The 18,804-nt window shown below is 42.9% G+C and overlaps 1 protein-coding gene across 2 annotated transcripts in view; it reads left to right on the forward strand.

The window, feature by feature from the left end:
* Positions 1-18,804, forward strand: part of RIOK1 (RIO kinase 1) — a 96,621-nt gene that overhangs the window by 32,434 nt on the left and 45,383 nt on the right. For both annotated transcript variants that reach the window (XM_033934847.1, XM_033934848.1), the window contains 2 exons: positions 4,389-4,431; positions 10,670-10,762. In XM_033934847.1, coding sequence (XP_033790738.1) covers positions 4,389-4,431; positions 10,670-10,762 — 136 coding nt within the window. The remainder of the gene's footprint in view (positions 1-4,388; positions 4,432-10,669; positions 10,763-18,804) is intronic.

Here is an 18,804-nt window from a genome sequence, read left to right on the forward strand (position 1 = left end):
TAGGCCCTGGAGCCTTAGGTCCCACCTGGGGGCGCGGCCTGAGGCACATGGTCGGGTTGGGCCCATGTGCCTCAGGCCGCGCCCCCAGGTGGGACCTAAGGCTCCAGGGCCTATTCTGATTGGCCCACGCGCCTTAGGCCCCACCAGTAGGCGGAGCTTTAGGATGGATGGGCCAATCCGGCCTCATTCCTTCGTTGGCTGCCTGCCGGACAGGCGGGTTTGGCTCCCGTCTGTCCGGCCAACTACCAAAGGTACGGGGAAGGGGGGTGGGGGGTCGTGGGGGTCGCCAGGGGGATCGCGGGTCGGCTGGGGGGCGGTCGGAGGTTCTTGGGGGGGGCGGTCGTTGGGGGGGAGGGGGGTTTGCGTCGAGGGCAGGAGGGCCTGGGATCCCTCCTGCCCGTAATGTAGTGCGGGGTGGGGTTAGGGGGTCGCCGTGGCCAGGAGGGTTTGGGCTCCCTTCTGGCCCAACTACCAAAGGTACGGGGAAGGGGGGTGGGGGGGTCGTGGGGGTCGCCAGGGGGGTCGCGGGTCGGCTGGGGGGGCGGTCGGAGGTTCTTGGGGGGGGGCGGTCGTTGGAGGGAGGGGGGTTTGCGTCGAGGGCAGGAGGGCCTGGGATCCCTCCTGCCCGTAATGTAGTGCGGGGTGGGGTTAGGGGGTCGCTGTGGCCAGGAGGGTTTGGGCTCCCTTCTGGCCCGATATTGTCGGGAAGTCGGCGGTCCTTCGGGGTGGGGGTGCGAGTGGTCCTGCCGGGGGGGGGGGATGTATCGGACGTCGGGGAGTCGGCCGGGCAAGAGGGCTTGGGCTCCCTCTTGCTCCGATCGTGGATGCGGGTCGGGTGGGAGCGCGTGCGAGCGGTCGTTCGGGGTGGGGGTGCGAGCGGTCTGGCCAGGAGGGTTTGGGCTCCCTTCTGGCCCGATATTGTCGGGAAGTCGGCGGTCCTTCGGGGTGGGGGTGCGAGTGGTCCTGCCGGGGGGGGGATGTATCGGACGTCGGGGAGTCGGCCGGGCAAGAGGGCTTGGGCTCCCTCTTGCTCCAATCGTGGATGCGGGTGCGGGTGGGAGCGCGTGCGAGCGGTCGTTCGGGGTGGGGGTGCGAGCGGTCCTGCTGGGGGGGTGAATCGGGCGTCGGGCGGGGTGGGAACTATGTTTTAAAACTTTTGTATACCGCGCTCACGCATATAACGCGCGAGGGGTATGCGCGGTAGGTAAAAACGCGTATAACGCGCGCGTTATATGCGTGAAAATACGGTAACTAGAGTTTTGGCAATTTTTAAGTACTGCATTTCTCAAATATTTTCAAAATAGCCACTGTAGCAGTTTATTTCAATTGTTTTTAATTAAATCTTTCTTATTTATCATAGAAGGTCTATGGAGTTCTGTGTTCTTCCTGTACTGACATTATGTAATGTTGCAGCACTGATGGTCATGTGGCCCTTTTTGTATAATGGTTGCCCACACCTGAGTTAGATTGTTGAAGCTATGAATGCAAGTTCCTTAGCTTTCTAGCTTCCGCTTATCTTTCTACTTAATCTACTTTTTATTTTTTTGCCCTTTCATCCCTATCCCTTCCCCAATTCTGATAGCTGCTTTGAGATCACAGGAGGGCTGGTGAAAGAGAGTTAGGATTGGGCAATTTGTCTAAGAACTTGTTTTTTTTTTTTAAGAGTCAGCAGTTTATTTCATTTAAGACAACAAATTATGGGTTTATTCAGATTTGTAAAATCTGACAGGTTTCACACACCACACCCATTTGGGACTAACACTGTAGCTAGTTCATTTGACTAGCAGATGGTTTTTGCTTTTGGAGTTAACTACAGCAGTTGGCAATCAATTCAGAAATTAAAATGCACCCATTAGTGAATTTAAAAGATACAAATACAACCCCAAGATCTGAATGCTTGTGCTCCCCCCTTTTTACAATTCATCTTTACAAACTTGCATATCGCTGTTTATAAAACGTAAAGCTGCCAGCCTGAATTTTCCCGCAGTACTAAAGTTTGCACAATGAACTGAATTTCATAAAAAAAAAAAAAACCCAACTTGCATGAAAGACTGAGCAAAAAGAGCTCTCCCTTAATTAAAGCAGAAAGAAGTGTTCAAAAGACAAAGTAAACTAGTAAAAAGGACCCCACATTTCTGGTGAAAGAACAGAATACAGCAGATTATTTCCGTTGTAAAGTTCAAGCAGCTGTTGGGATAAACTGATCACATGTTTATTAGTTCCAGTGGTCACTTGGGAAATGTTGGATGTAAAGCTGTCCTGTGTTTCAATCACATAGAAAGAATATAGAAAACTAGCTAGATAAAACTACCAAAACAAGACAAACAAGTTCTCCTTTCCCCTCTCCCCCCACCCCCCAAAAAAGGGGAAAAACACTAAGCCTAAGAACTTGTGAAGTAATTACATTACATTACATTACATTAGGGATTTCTATTCCGCCTGTGCCTTGCGGTTCTAGGCAGATTACAATATAGAAGATATCTGGGCAATTCCAGTAGAATTACATTTCAGGATAAGAGTAAGTTACAGGAACAGTAAAGAATTGTGATACTTCAATTTCACAGAAGATAATACATATCACAGAAGATAATACATATCACAGAAGATAATACATATCACAGAAGGTAATACATATCAACTGAATCAAGTTAAATCGGGTGTAGTGTAAAAGAGTTACAGTACATTCTAGATCACAGACAAAGAGATACTATAGGTGGGTGTTTCCAAAGGCGTTGATTGGGAACTCATTGGGTGGTGGTTAGAGTAATGATGATGGTAAGAGATTGGCATGTTGAGCTAAACTAAAAGGGACAGAGTTTTCTTTCTTTTCTTTTTTTTGTACATTTTGATGTTAGTTTCTTTGCTTGTTGGAACTGGGGGGGGGGGGTGCTTTATTGCTAGGGCTGAGAGTTACCAGCCTTGCTGTAATGTATGGATTTATTTAATTTAGCATATACATTTATAGGCTGCTTAACCAATAGAAGCTCAAGGCGGCTTACAAAAAGCAAAATCATTAAATCTTAGATGCTACTATAAAATAAATAAATAAATAATATAAAAGGTTCAATTATAAACAAAATCAGGAGAAAACTTCCAATATCTATACAGTACTTCTTCAAGGTGTTCCCCCAGGTAGTTCAAAAGACACCTTGGGAAAGTTCATAAATCTCAGTTCAAAGATCTTAATATTCTCTTATCAATTCCAATCTATCCTGTGCAAATATATTAATCACAGTGCCTTGATGTTCCAAACTTGCTCCACTTTTTCAACTCTCTCAGATGACAAACCAGTTTTCTCCTTTTCCAGTCTTTTTGATATTTCAAAATGTTTAGTTACACTAAGGGCCTCTTTTATGAAGCCATTTAGCGTGGGCCGCTGTGGTAACAGCCCCGAAGCCCATAGAGATTTAAAGGGCTTCAGAGCTGTTGCTGCGCGGCTTTGTAAAAGAGAGGGTAAGGCTGATGAAATGGATTCAAGTGTAATCATTAGTGGTTTAATCATCAGAGCAGAGACCTTTCTTTTCAGTACTTAAGTACCAGAAGACTAGGCTAAAAAGCCCAACTCCAGGGGTCCAAATTTTTAAGCATAAAAGACTCTAAATAACGCTTGGTGTTTTACATATGTGACATGTTTTTATGATTATGCTCAATAAATAGTTATTGGTCTATAGGTTGATGTGTACTGTACAGTCCCTTCCCCACTTGTTCTTTGTTTTGTTAATACAGTCCTTCCCATTTGAAATGGAAAGCTATGTATAAATTAATTAATCATATGATCTAATAATCAAAATATCACATCTTTCATAAGACTCGCTAGACATATAAGCTAATATACAAACTCCCTTCGCAAATTTCATTATCATCATTGCTTGTACTGTTGTACTGGATGATGCTGGAATAAACATTCCCACAGTGTTTTGGTAAGTTCAGGTCCAAAGCTGGATCCCTTTTGTCCCTGAGCTTTAAATATACTTTGTCTATTTCTATAATATTCTGTCTGGAAGACATTATTCTATATGTAAGAAACCAGTGTCCTTGGGGGGATTTTCAGTGCTGCTGGAGATTATTTCTGCCCATATGTGTCTGGGGAGATTGAGGAAAGCAGGGATGGTAAACCCTGTTGACATTTAATATATTTATTTTCCTCTAGGTCTATATACCCTGGCTGTGACCATCTAAGCTCTAACAATTCAATCATATACTCTTGTATTAGAGAAGCTCTTTTTGTTTTTCTCTACTATCTAGTTCTTTTTTTTGGGTGGGATGCAACTAAAACAGATGTAACTCGTTACTCCAGGCTCATGTTTATGACTTTCAGCATGGAAAGAATGATCGCCCTGTAACACTTGATGTTGCATGGAACACTAATCCTCCCGTTTTCCTATCAGGTATCGCATTAAAGATAAATCTGACAGAGCTACAGTGGAACAGGTACGTTACTAGAATACTTGTAAACGTATACAACACGAAGAGGTAAAAGGGTCATGGATTTGATATAGAGCCTTTCTGTGGTACAGCCAAAGCGGTTTACCTATATTATATGCAGATACTTTCTCTGTCCTAATGGGCTCACAGCCTAAGGGCCATGTTTCCATAGCGTTCCTCTGATTTCTTACGTGAGTGTTTGGTATATTTTACTTGTACTTCACATAGACCCAGGGTGAGTTACAACCAAAACATTCTAAAGAGAAAAATTCATAGGAATTGCCCCCAACCTCAAGTAAAACAACATAGATTAAGTTAATATCAAATTTCTTAATAAGCAGAAAAATGAAATCAAAAAAAATTTCCTGTTCAGCCAACACACATGTCTTCCCCAAATTGCCACGTTTTCATCTGTCCAGAGCGGATGGATTTGCTTAGACTCAACTTCTTTAGTATGTGTTAGACAGCCTTACGATCTTCAGTATTAAAGGCAGTGCTAAGGATATTTCTGTGTTCAAATACATACTGGCCCTGATTCCTAAAAAAATAGTGGTCGACTAGTGTGCTACTAAGCATGATTCTAGAAAAGCTAGACGCAATGTATAGAATCATGTTTAGCACCACCTAAGCAGTATTAGGCATTTCTAGGCATCCCAACTTTTGGGCAGACTATATTTATGCCAGGGTTTTCTTGGCCTAAATGCATGCACCTAAGTAAAACACAGGTGCCTAATTAAAAAACACCACACCCACTAACAGGTAGGCACTTTGGACTAGGTGCCTACTTTTTACAGAACTGCGCCTAACTTTTAGTTAAGTCCAAGTAACAGCAATTATGAGGTGTCTATCAATTAAGTGAGGTGCCCACATTGGCTAGGCGCGCCAGGGTAGGCACCTAGCTTTAGGCAAACTTTATGGAATTAGGGCCACTGTTTCTTTTTTTATCATTTTAATGTTTATTAATTTTCATTTTCATAATCAACAAAAATCAACATTTTAACAGTTACATTTCAAATTAGATAAAAGTAAAATATACTTAAATCATTAAATAAAATTTTTAATTGTACTGTTATTTAGTCCACTATATTGAGGAGTGAGCTTAGGAAAAAATCGGTATAATTGTAATTCTCTAAGCATTCTAGGGTAAACAAAGAGTAGACCTGAATCACACCTAGGTCCCTACTAATTAAGAGGCTTCTTGTTGCAAGTTGTTAGGGTTGACAGCAGCAGAAACCTCTTTGGCTGAAATAAATCTTGACAATTGTGACGATTCTAAGAACACATATCTAGTTCCCTGGAAATTAATTATACATTTACATGGAAATCTAAGTACAAACGTTGCCCCCAATTTTAACACCTGGGGTCGGAGAATTAGGAATTGCTTCCTCTTTTTCTGGGTTACTCTAGATACATCTGGATACATTCTAATTTTATTCTTCAAAAATTCTATATCTTTAAATTTGAAAAACATTTTCAACAACCAATCCCTATCAGATTCCAATGCTAGTTGAACAGGGCCACTGTTTCTATGTAAGTTTCCCCAAGATAAAAAAAATAGAGATGTATTGTTAAGATTGAGCCCCTCAAAACTTATCCCTGCTATAAAGCTATCCAATTACAGCAAATCAGTTTGAAAACTTTTTAAAACAGTGAATTAAAAAAATCCTTAGATTTCATTATTTTACTTTTATTTTTAATATGAAATTCGTGACATTTATATCTCATGAGATGAAACATCATAGTATGCTAATTGTCATTTATAGGTTGCTGACTATGTATCTGGAGGAAGTTTCATAATGCAGGGCCCCAGAGATCTTATAAAAATGTTTTTTCGTGATCAGATATACAAGATTTTGTATTGGTAGACTGATGGTATGAGGTAAAGATAGGATGTGACTCTACCAGAATTGTTGAGAGAATTTGTCAGAATATGGCTTGTATCCTGTGAGTCTGGTACTTTCTACAAATGTTGTTAAGGTTTTCATTGACAGGCTAGAGAACTTGAACCCTAGTACTGTGGCATGTCGAGCATCTGGAATTGCTACGTATTGTGTGCTGGTGAGAGGTTTCAGTTATATCGCTGGAAGGCCAATACAATTGTTGACATGAGCTGTGTGTATATGCTAGACTTTCTATTACTGGTATATGTATAATGTGATGATGTTTCAGTAGTTCGGGCTCAACATATATGTTGAATTATGTGACTTCACTATCCCAAAATATGCCCCAAAACTGAAAACTATTAAATGTCTGAAACAGTGACTGTCATAATGCGTTTAAATGAAGCTAGAGCCCAATGGTATGCAGATATGCATTGAGACTGTTGTGCTTTTAAGAGTAATGAGCAATTCATTATTCTAACAGTGTAGCAGAAAGGCAAGGGAGATGTCCTTTCGACCAAAAACAGTCTTTATCAATGCAAGAATACAGTCCCAACAGGTTTTGGCGTATTGTGGCCGGGCCAGGCCTCAAACAAGTGGGAAAACCCGGCTCAGACCACAGGTAAGATTTTCAGTGCGCCTTTTATGTGGTTGGTAGAAGGAAAACCCGGACACTGGTTTTCTTATAAACAAAACTTCAGGTTTATTGTAGGCAACAGAAAAATTATCTAAACTCAAAAGAATTGCCTTTCACAGTCTCTGGTCACACAGTTCACTTTACATAATTCCAGTGTCTTGTTATATGAAATACAGTTCAGGGACTTTATAAGCAAAAAGAAAATCAAAATAGGACTTCTCTGTCCCTCAATATGCTAGTGTGCCCTTTATGCAACAGTCCTTGCCAGCCCAGCTCTGGCACTTCAGGTGCCAGCATTTCTCTACACCATAGTAAAAGAAAAAAACTTCTTCTTTTGACTTTTATTATTAGCAATTTGTCCCCCTAAGGCAGGGGTGTCCAATGTCGGTCCTCGAGGGCCGCAGTCCAGTCGGGTTTTCAGGATTTCCCCAATGAATATACATGAGGTCTATTTGCATGCACTGCTTTCATTGTATGCTAATAGATCTCATGCATATTCATTGGGGAAATCCTGAAAACCCGACTGGATTGCGGCCCTCGAGGACCGACATTGGACACCCCTGCCCTAAGGACTTTCACAGCCTGCCCTGCAGTCTGTGTGGAAGCAAGCCTCCCTTTTGTATCCAGGTGTTCAGGCTCTCCCAAATGCCCCTACAGTCCTAGAGCTTTTGTTACCTAGGGACCTTGCTTGCTAATAAGGCTTTTAAGCCTGGTTCAAATGGACAGGCTCTGCTGCCCTGCTGCTTCTATGGCATTAATTAAACACAGGCTTCTATGTGCAATCTTTACTTTAGATGGCGGAATGTCACAGCTTATAACTTTTAAATCAGGTTTCCATACATTCCTCTGGTACACTTAACTCTGCTTCAGCCTCATTGCACCACCCCACCCTGTGTCACTGGGGCAATAGTCGTTGTCTTCTGTCTCCATAAATTCCCCTGCTTCACTCTCCACCTCCCATCCTCCACCTCTCATCCCCCTCTCTGGGTGTTTGGGAAAGTTTCCTGGCCAGGTTCTTCTCCATCTGAAAGAACCTCTAGCTCTACCCCTTCAGGCTCCCCTAGGAATTCACAGTACCTAGCTGGCTGCTGTAATCCTCTCCCTGCTTGTTGGCCTGGGGCAATCACACATTCCTGGTGGTTTGCAAAGGTGTTTGGGCTTCTCTCTGTGTGCTGCACTCTCCTTCCCCTGTTTGAATCAGCTGGAGTTAATTTATTCACTTGCAATCTTTTCTCTAGCTGACCTGACTACAGGACTCTGTGGTAGAGAGTTGCGTGAGGACAGAAATCCTACCCGTCCCCATGAGGAATCCCCTCCATCCCCGCCCGTCCCTAGAAACTTCAGAAATAGTTATTTCATTTAATTATGCTACTGAATTAAAGGCTCTGGTAGAGACCCATTTACAAATAAGCAAAAACACTTTATTAATTTGGAAATATTAATTGGGAAGAATACATACTTTGTAAATGAATTTCTACCAGAGCCTCTAATGTAAATATAAAATATAAATACTCAGCTGATGAGAACCCCCCAAGCTGTCAGCTAAGGACTTCCTTTGCAGTTGGTCAGGGATCCCTTTTGCCAAGCTTGGCAGGCAGCAGTAGCATCCCTGAGTCACAGATGCTGGCACCTCAGTGGCTCATGGATGTTGCCAGCGACTGCTGTGCTTGGTGGAAGGGAGTTCTGGCCGTCTCTAGAGGATGTCCTCTGCTGGCAGTGCTTGGGGATCCCCCACCAGTCACAGCAAGTACTTCAACACTGTAGAAATAAAACCAGAAATGCATTTCCTTTTCTTTTGAACACAATACAAAAACATCTGCTATATACATTTTCCAAAGCTAACATATTTTAGTCAATAAATTCTGTTTTTTTTACCTTTGTTGTCTGGAGACTTATTTTTCCATTAAGTTGGTCCCAGTTTCTTTTTTCCGCTTTCCCATCTTCTGTAAATTCTTCTGTTGCTGTCCATTGGTTCCTCCTACCATGGTCCAGCATTTATCCCTTTCTCATCTTTCACCCCTGCCCACCAGCCCTATGCCCAACATTTCTCCTTCTATCACCCCTCTCCAACACCATGCCACATCTCTCCCTCCATTCCCTTCACCATTATGTCCAACATTCTTCCCTCTTGCATCCATTTCAATCTGTCCCACTGTTCCCTTTCCACCACAATATTTCTCCCTCCCATCTGTACCTCACTCCCTCCCTATGACCAAAAATTCAACTTTCTTCCATTCCCCGTGTACACAACCATCTCTTTCCTTCTCACTGACACACCCACGCCCAATTCTCCCTTTCTATTTCCTCCCCCACCTCAGCAACTCTTTCCCTCCCTTCCTCCATCCTCTCTCCCAAGTTCATGCCTTGTGTCCAAAAATGCACTCCCTTCCCCCTTTTGTGTTCCACGTTTGCCTCCCATATTCGACCTCCTTCTGTCCCTCATTTGCCTCCCACGTTCGACCCTTTCTGTGTCCTGCGTTTGCCTCCCACATTCGTGTCCAGCCCTCATCTGCCAGCAACTTTCTCATCCAAATGGAGCTCTGGGAGGTAGCTGGAGCCGCAAGGTTTGTCTTCTATTTCCTGCCTGCCCTGCAGCAGCACACATAGCCAACCGGAAGTATTCCATGATGACAGCGCTGACGTCGGAGGGAAGGAGGGCTTTGCTTAAGCCCTCCCTCCAACATCAGCGCTGACATCAGGGAAGACTTCCGGTCGGCTATGTGTGCTGCTGCAGGGCAGGTAGGAAAAGAAGACGAGCCTTGCGGCTGGAGTTGCATCGAATCCCGCAGGATCCCCAAGACCACAAGGGGCGTCCCCACGGAATCCCTGCGACCCGAGGGGGCGTCACACGGGATCCCCGCGACCTGAAGGGGGAACCCGCGGGATTCGCGTTGTCCCCGTTCCCGTGCAGCTCTCTACTCTGTGGTTAACTCCACCACTCCTCTGGGTCGATCTTATGTTTCTCCATAGCTCTAGGAAAGGAAAAATAGGGGTTAGACTGTGTTTTCTCTGTCCTCTCTACCTGAATTTCTGGAAAATCCCCTGCCTTTTCTCTTTCCTTTCTTCCTGTACTAAACTAGGGCCTTTAGCAGGGTGTACAGGCTATATTTTAGGGACTGCAGGTTTGAGAACAGTATTTTTGACTGGGCTTGCAGCCTTTTTAGCCGTGACACAAGCTTCCCTGTCACAGTATATAGACGCCTTCGTCAAGGGACATTTGTTCAAACGACAGTAACTATGAGAGCACTTAGCAGTGCAGACAGGTAGCTGAGAGAAAACTTTGAGCTTCACAATAAGTATTCTTGCATTAATAAAGACTTTGTTTTTGGTTGAAAGCGTCTCTTGTACTGTTGGTATTCTGGTTGAAAGGACGTCTCCTGTACGTTTGGTATTCTAAGGCGAGGCTTTCTCTGTTTGCAATTCATTATTCTATTATGTACTGTTAATATTACAGATCAAAAGTTTTACTATTGCACATGTTTCTTTGTTAAACCCCCCCCCCCCCACAAAAAAACATATCCACCTCATCAGTAAAATTTCCTGATCATACTCCAGGAATGAGCTATTAAACAGAAGAAACATTTACCAAAAAAATCTTCAGAAGTCTAAGAGGAACTCCTGATTTAGAATTGCCATTCTTTGTGTTTTTTGACTTCAGTCAGTAAAATTATGCATACAAGTGGCAGACACTGCATGTCTTCTAACTCTGTGTTGTATTTACCTTAAGGTGTTAGACCCAAGAACACGAATGATCTTGTTCAAGATGTTAACTCGAGGTATCATATCAGAGATCAATGGATGTATCAGTACAGGAAAAGAAGTAAGCATTCTTTTAAGAAACTGGCAGGTTCTATGTCAGGTTAATTTAACTGTTAGTTTTCCTGCTAATGGGTAATATTTAATGTCCTTTTGAATAATGATCCTTTTAATAGGAGATTGAAGGCCCTGAGAACTTTGGGGTTGGTTTAAGCATATGCAGGGATGTATCATGCAATTCTGTAAGCAAGAAAACTTAATTCAGGGTTAGCACAGATAGGCTTGGGGGGTACCACCTGGGAATGTTCAGATAGAGTCTGCTATGCCATGACTGGCAATGTTGGATGTCTGGAAGAATATCAGCTGGACTGACCTCTGTAATCCATGCTGAGCTGCAGCTAATAAACTAGGGTTTAGATTTGTAATGTTTAGAGCAGTGGTTCCCAACCCTGTCCTGGAGGAACACCAGGCCAATTGGGTTTTCAGGCTAGCCCTAATGAATATGCATGAAGCAAATTTGCATGCCTATCACTTCCATCATATGCAAATCTCTCTCATGCATATTCATTAGGGCTAGCCTGAAAACCCGATTGGCCTGGTGTTCCTCCAGGACAGGGTTGGGAATCACTGGTTTAGAGGATCCTAATCTTACTTCTGAACCAGTCTTTGAAAACCTAAGATCCTCCTCTACTTGAAAATATTAGTAGAGGTAAGTAAGGTGCCACTGATATTCATACAGGCGTTATATGTTTATCTGTAGGCGTAAATATTTGTACTAGAGATGGATCAAAAATAACCCTCATGTTAACCATATGTAATGTATAGTTTGTACATGAAAAATTTGAAAATAAAATACAAAAAAAAGAAAACCCCTTATGAAGTATGATAGTAAGTCTAGTCTTAAGTGCGAGAACTTTCCTGTAGACCACAGGTGTCAAAGTCGGTCCTCGAGGGCCAGAATCCAGTCGGGTTTTCTGGATTTCCCCAATGAATCTGCATGAGATCTATTTGCATGCACTGCTTTCAATGCATATTCATTGGGGAAATCCAGAAAACCCGACTGGATTCCGGCCCTCGAGGAGGGACTTTGACACCCCTGCTGTAGACTGTGATTATTGAATTTCAGTCTTAGAATATGACAATGGGAACATTTTAAAACAGGGAAGGAGAGAGGGTATCGATGTGATCTTTCTTTTATTCATTGAATGTTCCTAGTTTTACATTTATTCAAGTGATATCAGAAGACAAGAGAGTAGTAATTTGAAAACATACAAAAAGGAGTTACAGTAGCTATGATGCAACTGAAAGCCTAAATGCCTATTTTGGTAGAGAGAGATATTGTATTGCTGCAAAGATTATCAAAAACTCATACAGATACTAGGGAAATAAGAAACTTGAGAATACTGGTTCAAGGTGATATGCAGACAGGCCTATGTGTTATCATTGTCACGAAGAGGACAGAAAATATAAAAATTTTCATCAATCCTAGGAGAGGATTTCTGCCTTGCAGTCAGTCAATTTATCATTTCTAGGTAATTGTAAAAGTTGTGAATTGTGGTATGGCTATTTGAATCAAGAGATGGTTTAATGTCATCTGCACAGGTTGGAGAGTTCTAGTAGCTGTTTTAGTCCCAAAGGCAATTGGATTCTGTGCAAGCTATAACTTTCATTAAATCAACAAAAGATCGTCTGTATCAGCTTTCAAGTTGACATAATTCCTCTCTTCAAATTTGATCATTTTAGTTGTGTTCATAGCTGAAGAAGGGTGCTGTGTGAAGGTGTTACAGTTTGTAAAAGAAAACAAAACCCAGAATAAAATAAGAGCTCACTGACAAATGCATCAAGTGGTTCCAGCAGAAAAGGTAGATAAAAATTAGGGCAGGGGCTTTGAGAAGAGTGCTTTTGTGTAGAAGAGATTTAGCACAAGACACAAAGTAGCTATAATCAGACAGGTGAGAGCAGAACAGAGAGAGGAAGAAGCCACCAACATCAAATATAGCACTGAATGTAATCCCGTAGCTGGGTTAATTATATAATTACTAAAGGCAAAAGCTGAGGCTAAACTAGGAGAGAGCAAGAGCAAGAACAACGAGCAGCAGAAAGAGCATGCATTCCTCAAAGAAGAGCTATATTTTTCTGTGTTTAGGTGATTTCCATTGCCTTCAAACTGATGATGGAGGAAGGATGCTTTTATCTGGTACTTTAGTGAGGCAGGGAAGGCTAGAGATGGGATAGTAGTTGGGAGATGACAAATACATGAGCAGATACATGACAATTGTGTTCAAGAGGTCAAAGGAAAAGGATAAGAGCAGAAAGAAGCAGGGATGCATTGAAATGAACTGAATAACTTCAGTGAGAAGTAGTATTAGTGATTTTGTAGGAGAGTGAAGGGTGAAAGTAGCTGCTGCCTTGAATCATCATTGTTTTGTCCCTTGAAGAAAGCTGAAGATCTTAAGGTAGAGTAGGGCTTTTCACAATAGAGATTTTGTTGATTTCCTTGTGCGGTCACCAGCAGTTACTTTGATCAAGTCAAGGTAATTTGACACTGCCCCCCTCCAAAAAAAAAACAACAACAAAAAAAAATAACCAAACAATGAAAGTAGAGATGGAAGAGATGTGTCAACTGGGACTTTATTGTAAACAACAAACAACTGACTCTACACCAGTGGTTTCCAACTCTGTCCTGGAGGACCACCAGCCAGTCTGGTTTTTGGGTTAGCCCTAATGAATATGTATGAGAGAGATTTGCATATAATGGAGGTAACAGGCATGTAGATTTGCCCCATGCATATTCATTAGGGCTATCCTGAAAACCTGACTGGCTGGTGGTCCACCAGGACAGGGTTGGGGATCACTGCTCTACACAGCTGACGTTTTGGCACCTGTGTGCCTTTCTCAGGAGTCAATTTAAAAAAAAAAAAAATTTATTTATAACTTTCAAAAAATTTTATGCAAGAAAATAAACTTCTTGTCAAGAAATACAGCATGAATATTGTTCCTCATATAATCAAATTCTGTGGCATAATTGGTTAAGCTTCCTTAGACCACCACCTAATGGGGGAGTAAACCAGAATACAAGGAGACATATTCTTAATCATATAACAGAGGTAAAAAAAATTTTCCAAAGAAAGGCTGTAATGCAATTTGCTTGCTAACTAATTTTCACTGGGTCAAAAACTTTAGGCCACCTTTTTCAGCTCCAGAAAGGACTTTAGCTGATCAGGAAGGAAAAATACATATTTAACTTGTGCATATTTTAGAATGCACTTGCAGGGGTATACCAACAGGAAAGAGGCACCCAAAGCTATTATTTCCTGCCTTAATAATAAAAACTGTTTACACCTTTCCTGTGTGGACTTAGTAATATCCATATATGCCCATATCCTTTTACCATAAAACAAAGATTTTGAACATCTAAAATACTGCTTCATAAATGAGTCCAAATCCTGTTGGACAACAAAAGAGATCAATAATGTGGTTCTCTCTGTAGATTCGGTAGTTGGTTCTTCAAGGATCGCGGATATATTTTTTTTCAAGGGGCTTGTATAATTGCTCCTTCCATAACCTCCTGGTGAATTTTAGTAGAGGGTGGAAGGTAGTAATTTTTATTCAAGGGAAAGGTATAAGGTCTGAAGAATATTTCATTATTTCCACTAAAGGAATGAAAATTATCAGGTAAGGACATAATTTTACCTTTTCTTGGCAGCTCTGATATTGAGAGGTCTATGTTCTGGGATTGAACTGATGGAGAATGGAACGTACTGTAGCACTGTTTCCATTCCTCACAAAAATTAAAAATATTTTCCCCTGCTCACCCCGCTCACCCAACCCACTCCTCCCTCTTCCTGTGAAACTATTCCTGAAATGCTTTCATGTCTTCCTTTATATATACTGATATTTGCCAACATTTGCTTATTTCTGATCTGAAGAAGGGTTACCTTGAAAGCTCATCATAAAATGCATTGAGTTAGTACAATAAAAAATGGTATTACCTTATTTCCATTGTTTGATAGAAATGGTGGGGGCACTGGGCTACGTAAGCCTAAAGAAGTAGCACAGCAACAGCAGAAAGAGATGGCAGGAGACCATTGTCGGGTAGGGGAGAAGGGACATGCTGTCTCACAAACTCTGTTTCCTGGTTTGGCTCCTTGGTTTTCTTCTTGCTAAACTGCTGAATCCTTGCTCCCGTTTTTGCTCTTGATAAAATTCTGCAACCAACTCCCAGGTCTCAACTCAGCTCCCTAAGCTGGATGGTTGTTCCTTGGCTATAGGAGCAATATCCTTCAGGCAGCCCAGAACATAGTGGTGTAGTATGAGTGCATGCTCCTATGTCCTGGGCTGCTAGAACATGTTCTCTCACTCAGCATGTAATCTTTGAAGTTTCAAACTATGATCTTTGCTGGGCTTCCAAAGTTCAGGGTGAGCATGTGACAAAGAAACTGATGTGGACTCTGAAAGTAGAGAGGTGGTCATTGGCTTGGAATCTGCCAGAGTAAGTGCTGCAGTGCAAAAGGGGATGAGGAACCGATCCCAGAAAACAGGAATCTGCCTGGAGCCAGGGAGAGCAGAGCAAGGAAATAATCCAAGCCTGTAGTCAGTTGGAAGTCACAAATTGAAGATGAGTTAAATCTACAAATAAAAAGAAGTTTCACCTGTAGAGGAGAGTGAGAAGTGCGAATCAGTAAAGTTATGGGTGAATCAAATTGGCATGGAATAGCAACTAGCTAGAGACAAGTGCTTTGGACCTTGCTGGGAGTGGAGGGAAGTAGAAGTCTGGGAATATAAGAAGCAGAACAAGCTAAAAAGATTGAGGGAGTAGAACAGGCAAAGAGCAATTAAATTCTCTGCCCCCAAATATAAAGCAACAAATTATATCTATGCAGGAGGAGAAAATTAAAAAGAACAGAGGGAGGGGAAGATGAAATTAGAGGAAAAAAAAATTGAGGGGCTAGTGTGTAGTGTAGATTGGCTGAGGGAAAAGAGGGACTGGTTGGAGAAAAGTGCTATGAATGGAAGGAGGAGGAGGAGAGATAGAGTGAGTATGATGCTGAAAGAGAGAGTGACCAGGCCCTAGCTTTTAATTTGTCTACATTCCCTGCCCCTGTTCTTGGCATTTAGATACAGGCTGGTTATCACTATCATTTTCTACTAGATGTTTTTTGTTTTTTCTTTCCTGGGTGAGGGGAAATTTGTTGTGTTATAAATTCAATACCCCCAAAGTTGACTCCTATTCCCCTGGATGCAACGTCTCTCCCCTCTCACCTCTTGCATAGCAATTTTTCTTCTTTCTCCTCTACACCTATGTCCAACATGTTTTCCTCTCTCTCACTCCCTCCCTTACTGCACAGGGAGTGGGAAAAAAGAGAGAGATTTGTGAGGAGCGAGGGAGACAGTTTAAAAAAATCCTTGTTCTGTATTGTTTGTGATTTATAAAATAACAGTTATTGGAATATTGTTTCTTGTTATACTTTAATAAAATGGTTTAAATAAAAAATCATAACAGTTTGAGGCTTGTGTGGATGGGATCATACTGAGTTTGCGAGGACTGGGACAAAACTTGTGGGGTTAGGGCGGAAACAGGACAGACTTTGGCCCCGTGTAATTCTCTAGAGCTTAGGGACCTGAACAAGTATCTGGTCAAGAAAAAGTTCACGATGGTCTTCTTAGAATCCTCCCCATAATTTAGATGAACGATTGGCTATGCTTTCTGGACTTAAAGGATGCCTATATCCATATTTAGATACTTCCCAGTTACAGGAAGTATCTACAGTTTTGCTTGGAGAAATGACACTTTCATTACTGCATACTGCCCTTTGGCCTTGTGTCAGCTAACAGGGTCTTCACCAAATGTCTAGTGGTAGTTGCAGCTTGCTATGCAGGCCGTGTGCCAAGCTGTGACCTGCTGGCTGCTGTGGACTGAATGGTGATGCTTTAGGTGCATACGTCCATACCTGCATGAGGTAGGCCTGAGCTTGTACCATATCTAGCAGGGCTCCAATGAATTCCAGTTGTTGGACAAGTTGTTCCAGTTGTTGTACAAGTTGTTGACCACAAGCCCTAGTAGCTCCAGCACTCAAATAGAAGTCCATGTGGACTCAAGAGCACTCTCCTTTGATGTGCTCTTAACCTGCCAGTTGCCCAGGTAGGGAAGCACTGAATATGGGATCAGTTGAACCCATGGCTGGGAGAAACTTACAGGCGCAGACTGAATATTATCCCCTAAGTCAGTGTATCGCAAACTATGTTCCCCAGCAGATTCCAGGTGTGCCCTGAGATGCTGGGAAGGAGGAGAGGCGCCGGCTGACTGCTTACAGAATGTGCCTCTCGTGGCGAGAGGCACGTCCTGTAGTCAACCAGCACCTGTTCCTCTCCTGGCTGGCGCCTCTGCTCCTTCTCCTTCTCCTCACCCCTCAGGGCCATGGCTGGAGGACATCCGCGCACGTGCAGATGTCAATGTGTGACATCATTGCATTGACATCTGCACATTTCTGGGTGCCCTCCAGTCGCAGCCCTGAGATCAGTGTGCCACAGCTTAAATGCTTACAACACAATGCCCTAAGTTATTGTCTCACTAGTCTTTAAGCCCGTTACATTAACGGGTGCTAGAGTAGATCTGTCTGTCTGATTGTGTTTCTGTCTGTCATTGTTTCATTCTCTCTCTCTCCTTGGCCGCTGTCTGGATGGCTGTCTGTCTTTTTTTCTATCTGTCTCTCTGGCCCCTTGTCTGTTTGTCTTTCTCCTTTTCTGTCTGTCTCTCTGGCTCCTTGTTTGTTTGACTTTGTGTCTGTCATTCTTTCTCTCTGTCTCCTTGGCTGCTGTCTATCTGTCTAGTTTTTTTTCTTTCTCTCTCTGTCCTTGGCTGCTGGCTGTCTGTCTGTCTTTCTGGCCCACTGTCTGTCTGTCATTCTTTCTTTCTCTCTCTCTTTCCTTGGCCGCTGTGTGGATGGCTGTCTTTCTTTCTGTCTGTCTTTCTGCCTGGCCCCCTGTTTATCTTTCTGGCTGTCTCTCTCCCTGGCCCCCAGTTTTTGTTTGTCTGTCTCTCTGTCTTTCTGCCTGGCTCCCTATTTTTCTTCTCTCTGCCTGGCCCCCTGTTTTTCTGTCTCTCTGTCTTTTTGTCTGACCCCTGCCTTTCTTTCTATCTCTCTCTCTTTCCTTGGCCACTGTATGGATGGCTGTCTTTCTTTCTGTCTGTCTTTCTGCCTGGCCCCCTATTTATCTTTCTGGCTGTCTCTCTCCCTGGCCCCCATTTTTTGTTTGTCTGTCTCTCTGTCTTTCTGCCTGGCTCCCTGTTTTGCTTTCTCTCTGTCTCTCTGCCTGGCCCCCTGTTTTTCTTTCTGTCTGTCTCTCTGCCTGGCCCCCTGTCTCTGTCCTTGGCTGGCCCCCTGCCTGTATTTCTCTGTCTCTTCTGGCCCCCTTCTCTCTGTCGGCCTCCCAGCACACCCCTCCCTCCAAAGTAGCCCCCTTTCCCTCTCCCCTTCCACTTTTTTAAAATCTTGTAACAGCGGCTGCACACCCCGGAACCGACACTCTCCACTAACAGGAGAGAAAATGCCAGTGCTGCCGCTTGAAACCACCACTGCCACTCTCCTGCCGGTCCACAAACCGCCAAATGCGCCTAAAGATGACCGTGCTGACAAAGCTCCACAGTCGTGCACCTTCAGCCACCGCGCGCGCCTCCAGCCCCTGCAAGCGCCGTGAGGTGTGAATTAGAATACTGCCACAGAAGCACACCTCACGGCGCCAGGACTCATGAATTTTCAAGAGCGCATGCGCGCTCTAGGATTTTATTATTATTGATGGTGTGTTTTGGTTTGGTATTATTAGTTTTGACTTTTGATGCTGTAATTTGTATTGGTTTTGTAAATCATGTAGGATGTCTAGAAGTATTAATAAACCGATCAGATATTCAGTTAATATGAGCCAACTTCTTCATCAGTGGGTATTGAAATTTGAGAAGCATTTCAGTAGAGAAAAAATAAAATTAGCTGTTTGAACAAAGAGTAGTGCTTTGAGCTTGATTTACTGAGACCTTTCTTTCATTCTTTGTGTTGTGAGGGAAAGGGTTAGTAAATCAAATAGAACATTAAATTTTAGGTTTTGCTTTCC

This window comes from Geotrypetes seraphini, chromosome 2, assembly GCF_902459505.1.
Source record: "Geotrypetes seraphini chromosome 2, aGeoSer1.1, whole genome shotgun sequence".
Lineage (NCBI taxonomy): Eukaryota > Metazoa > Chordata > Amphibia > Gymnophiona > Dermophiidae > Geotrypetes > Geotrypetes seraphini.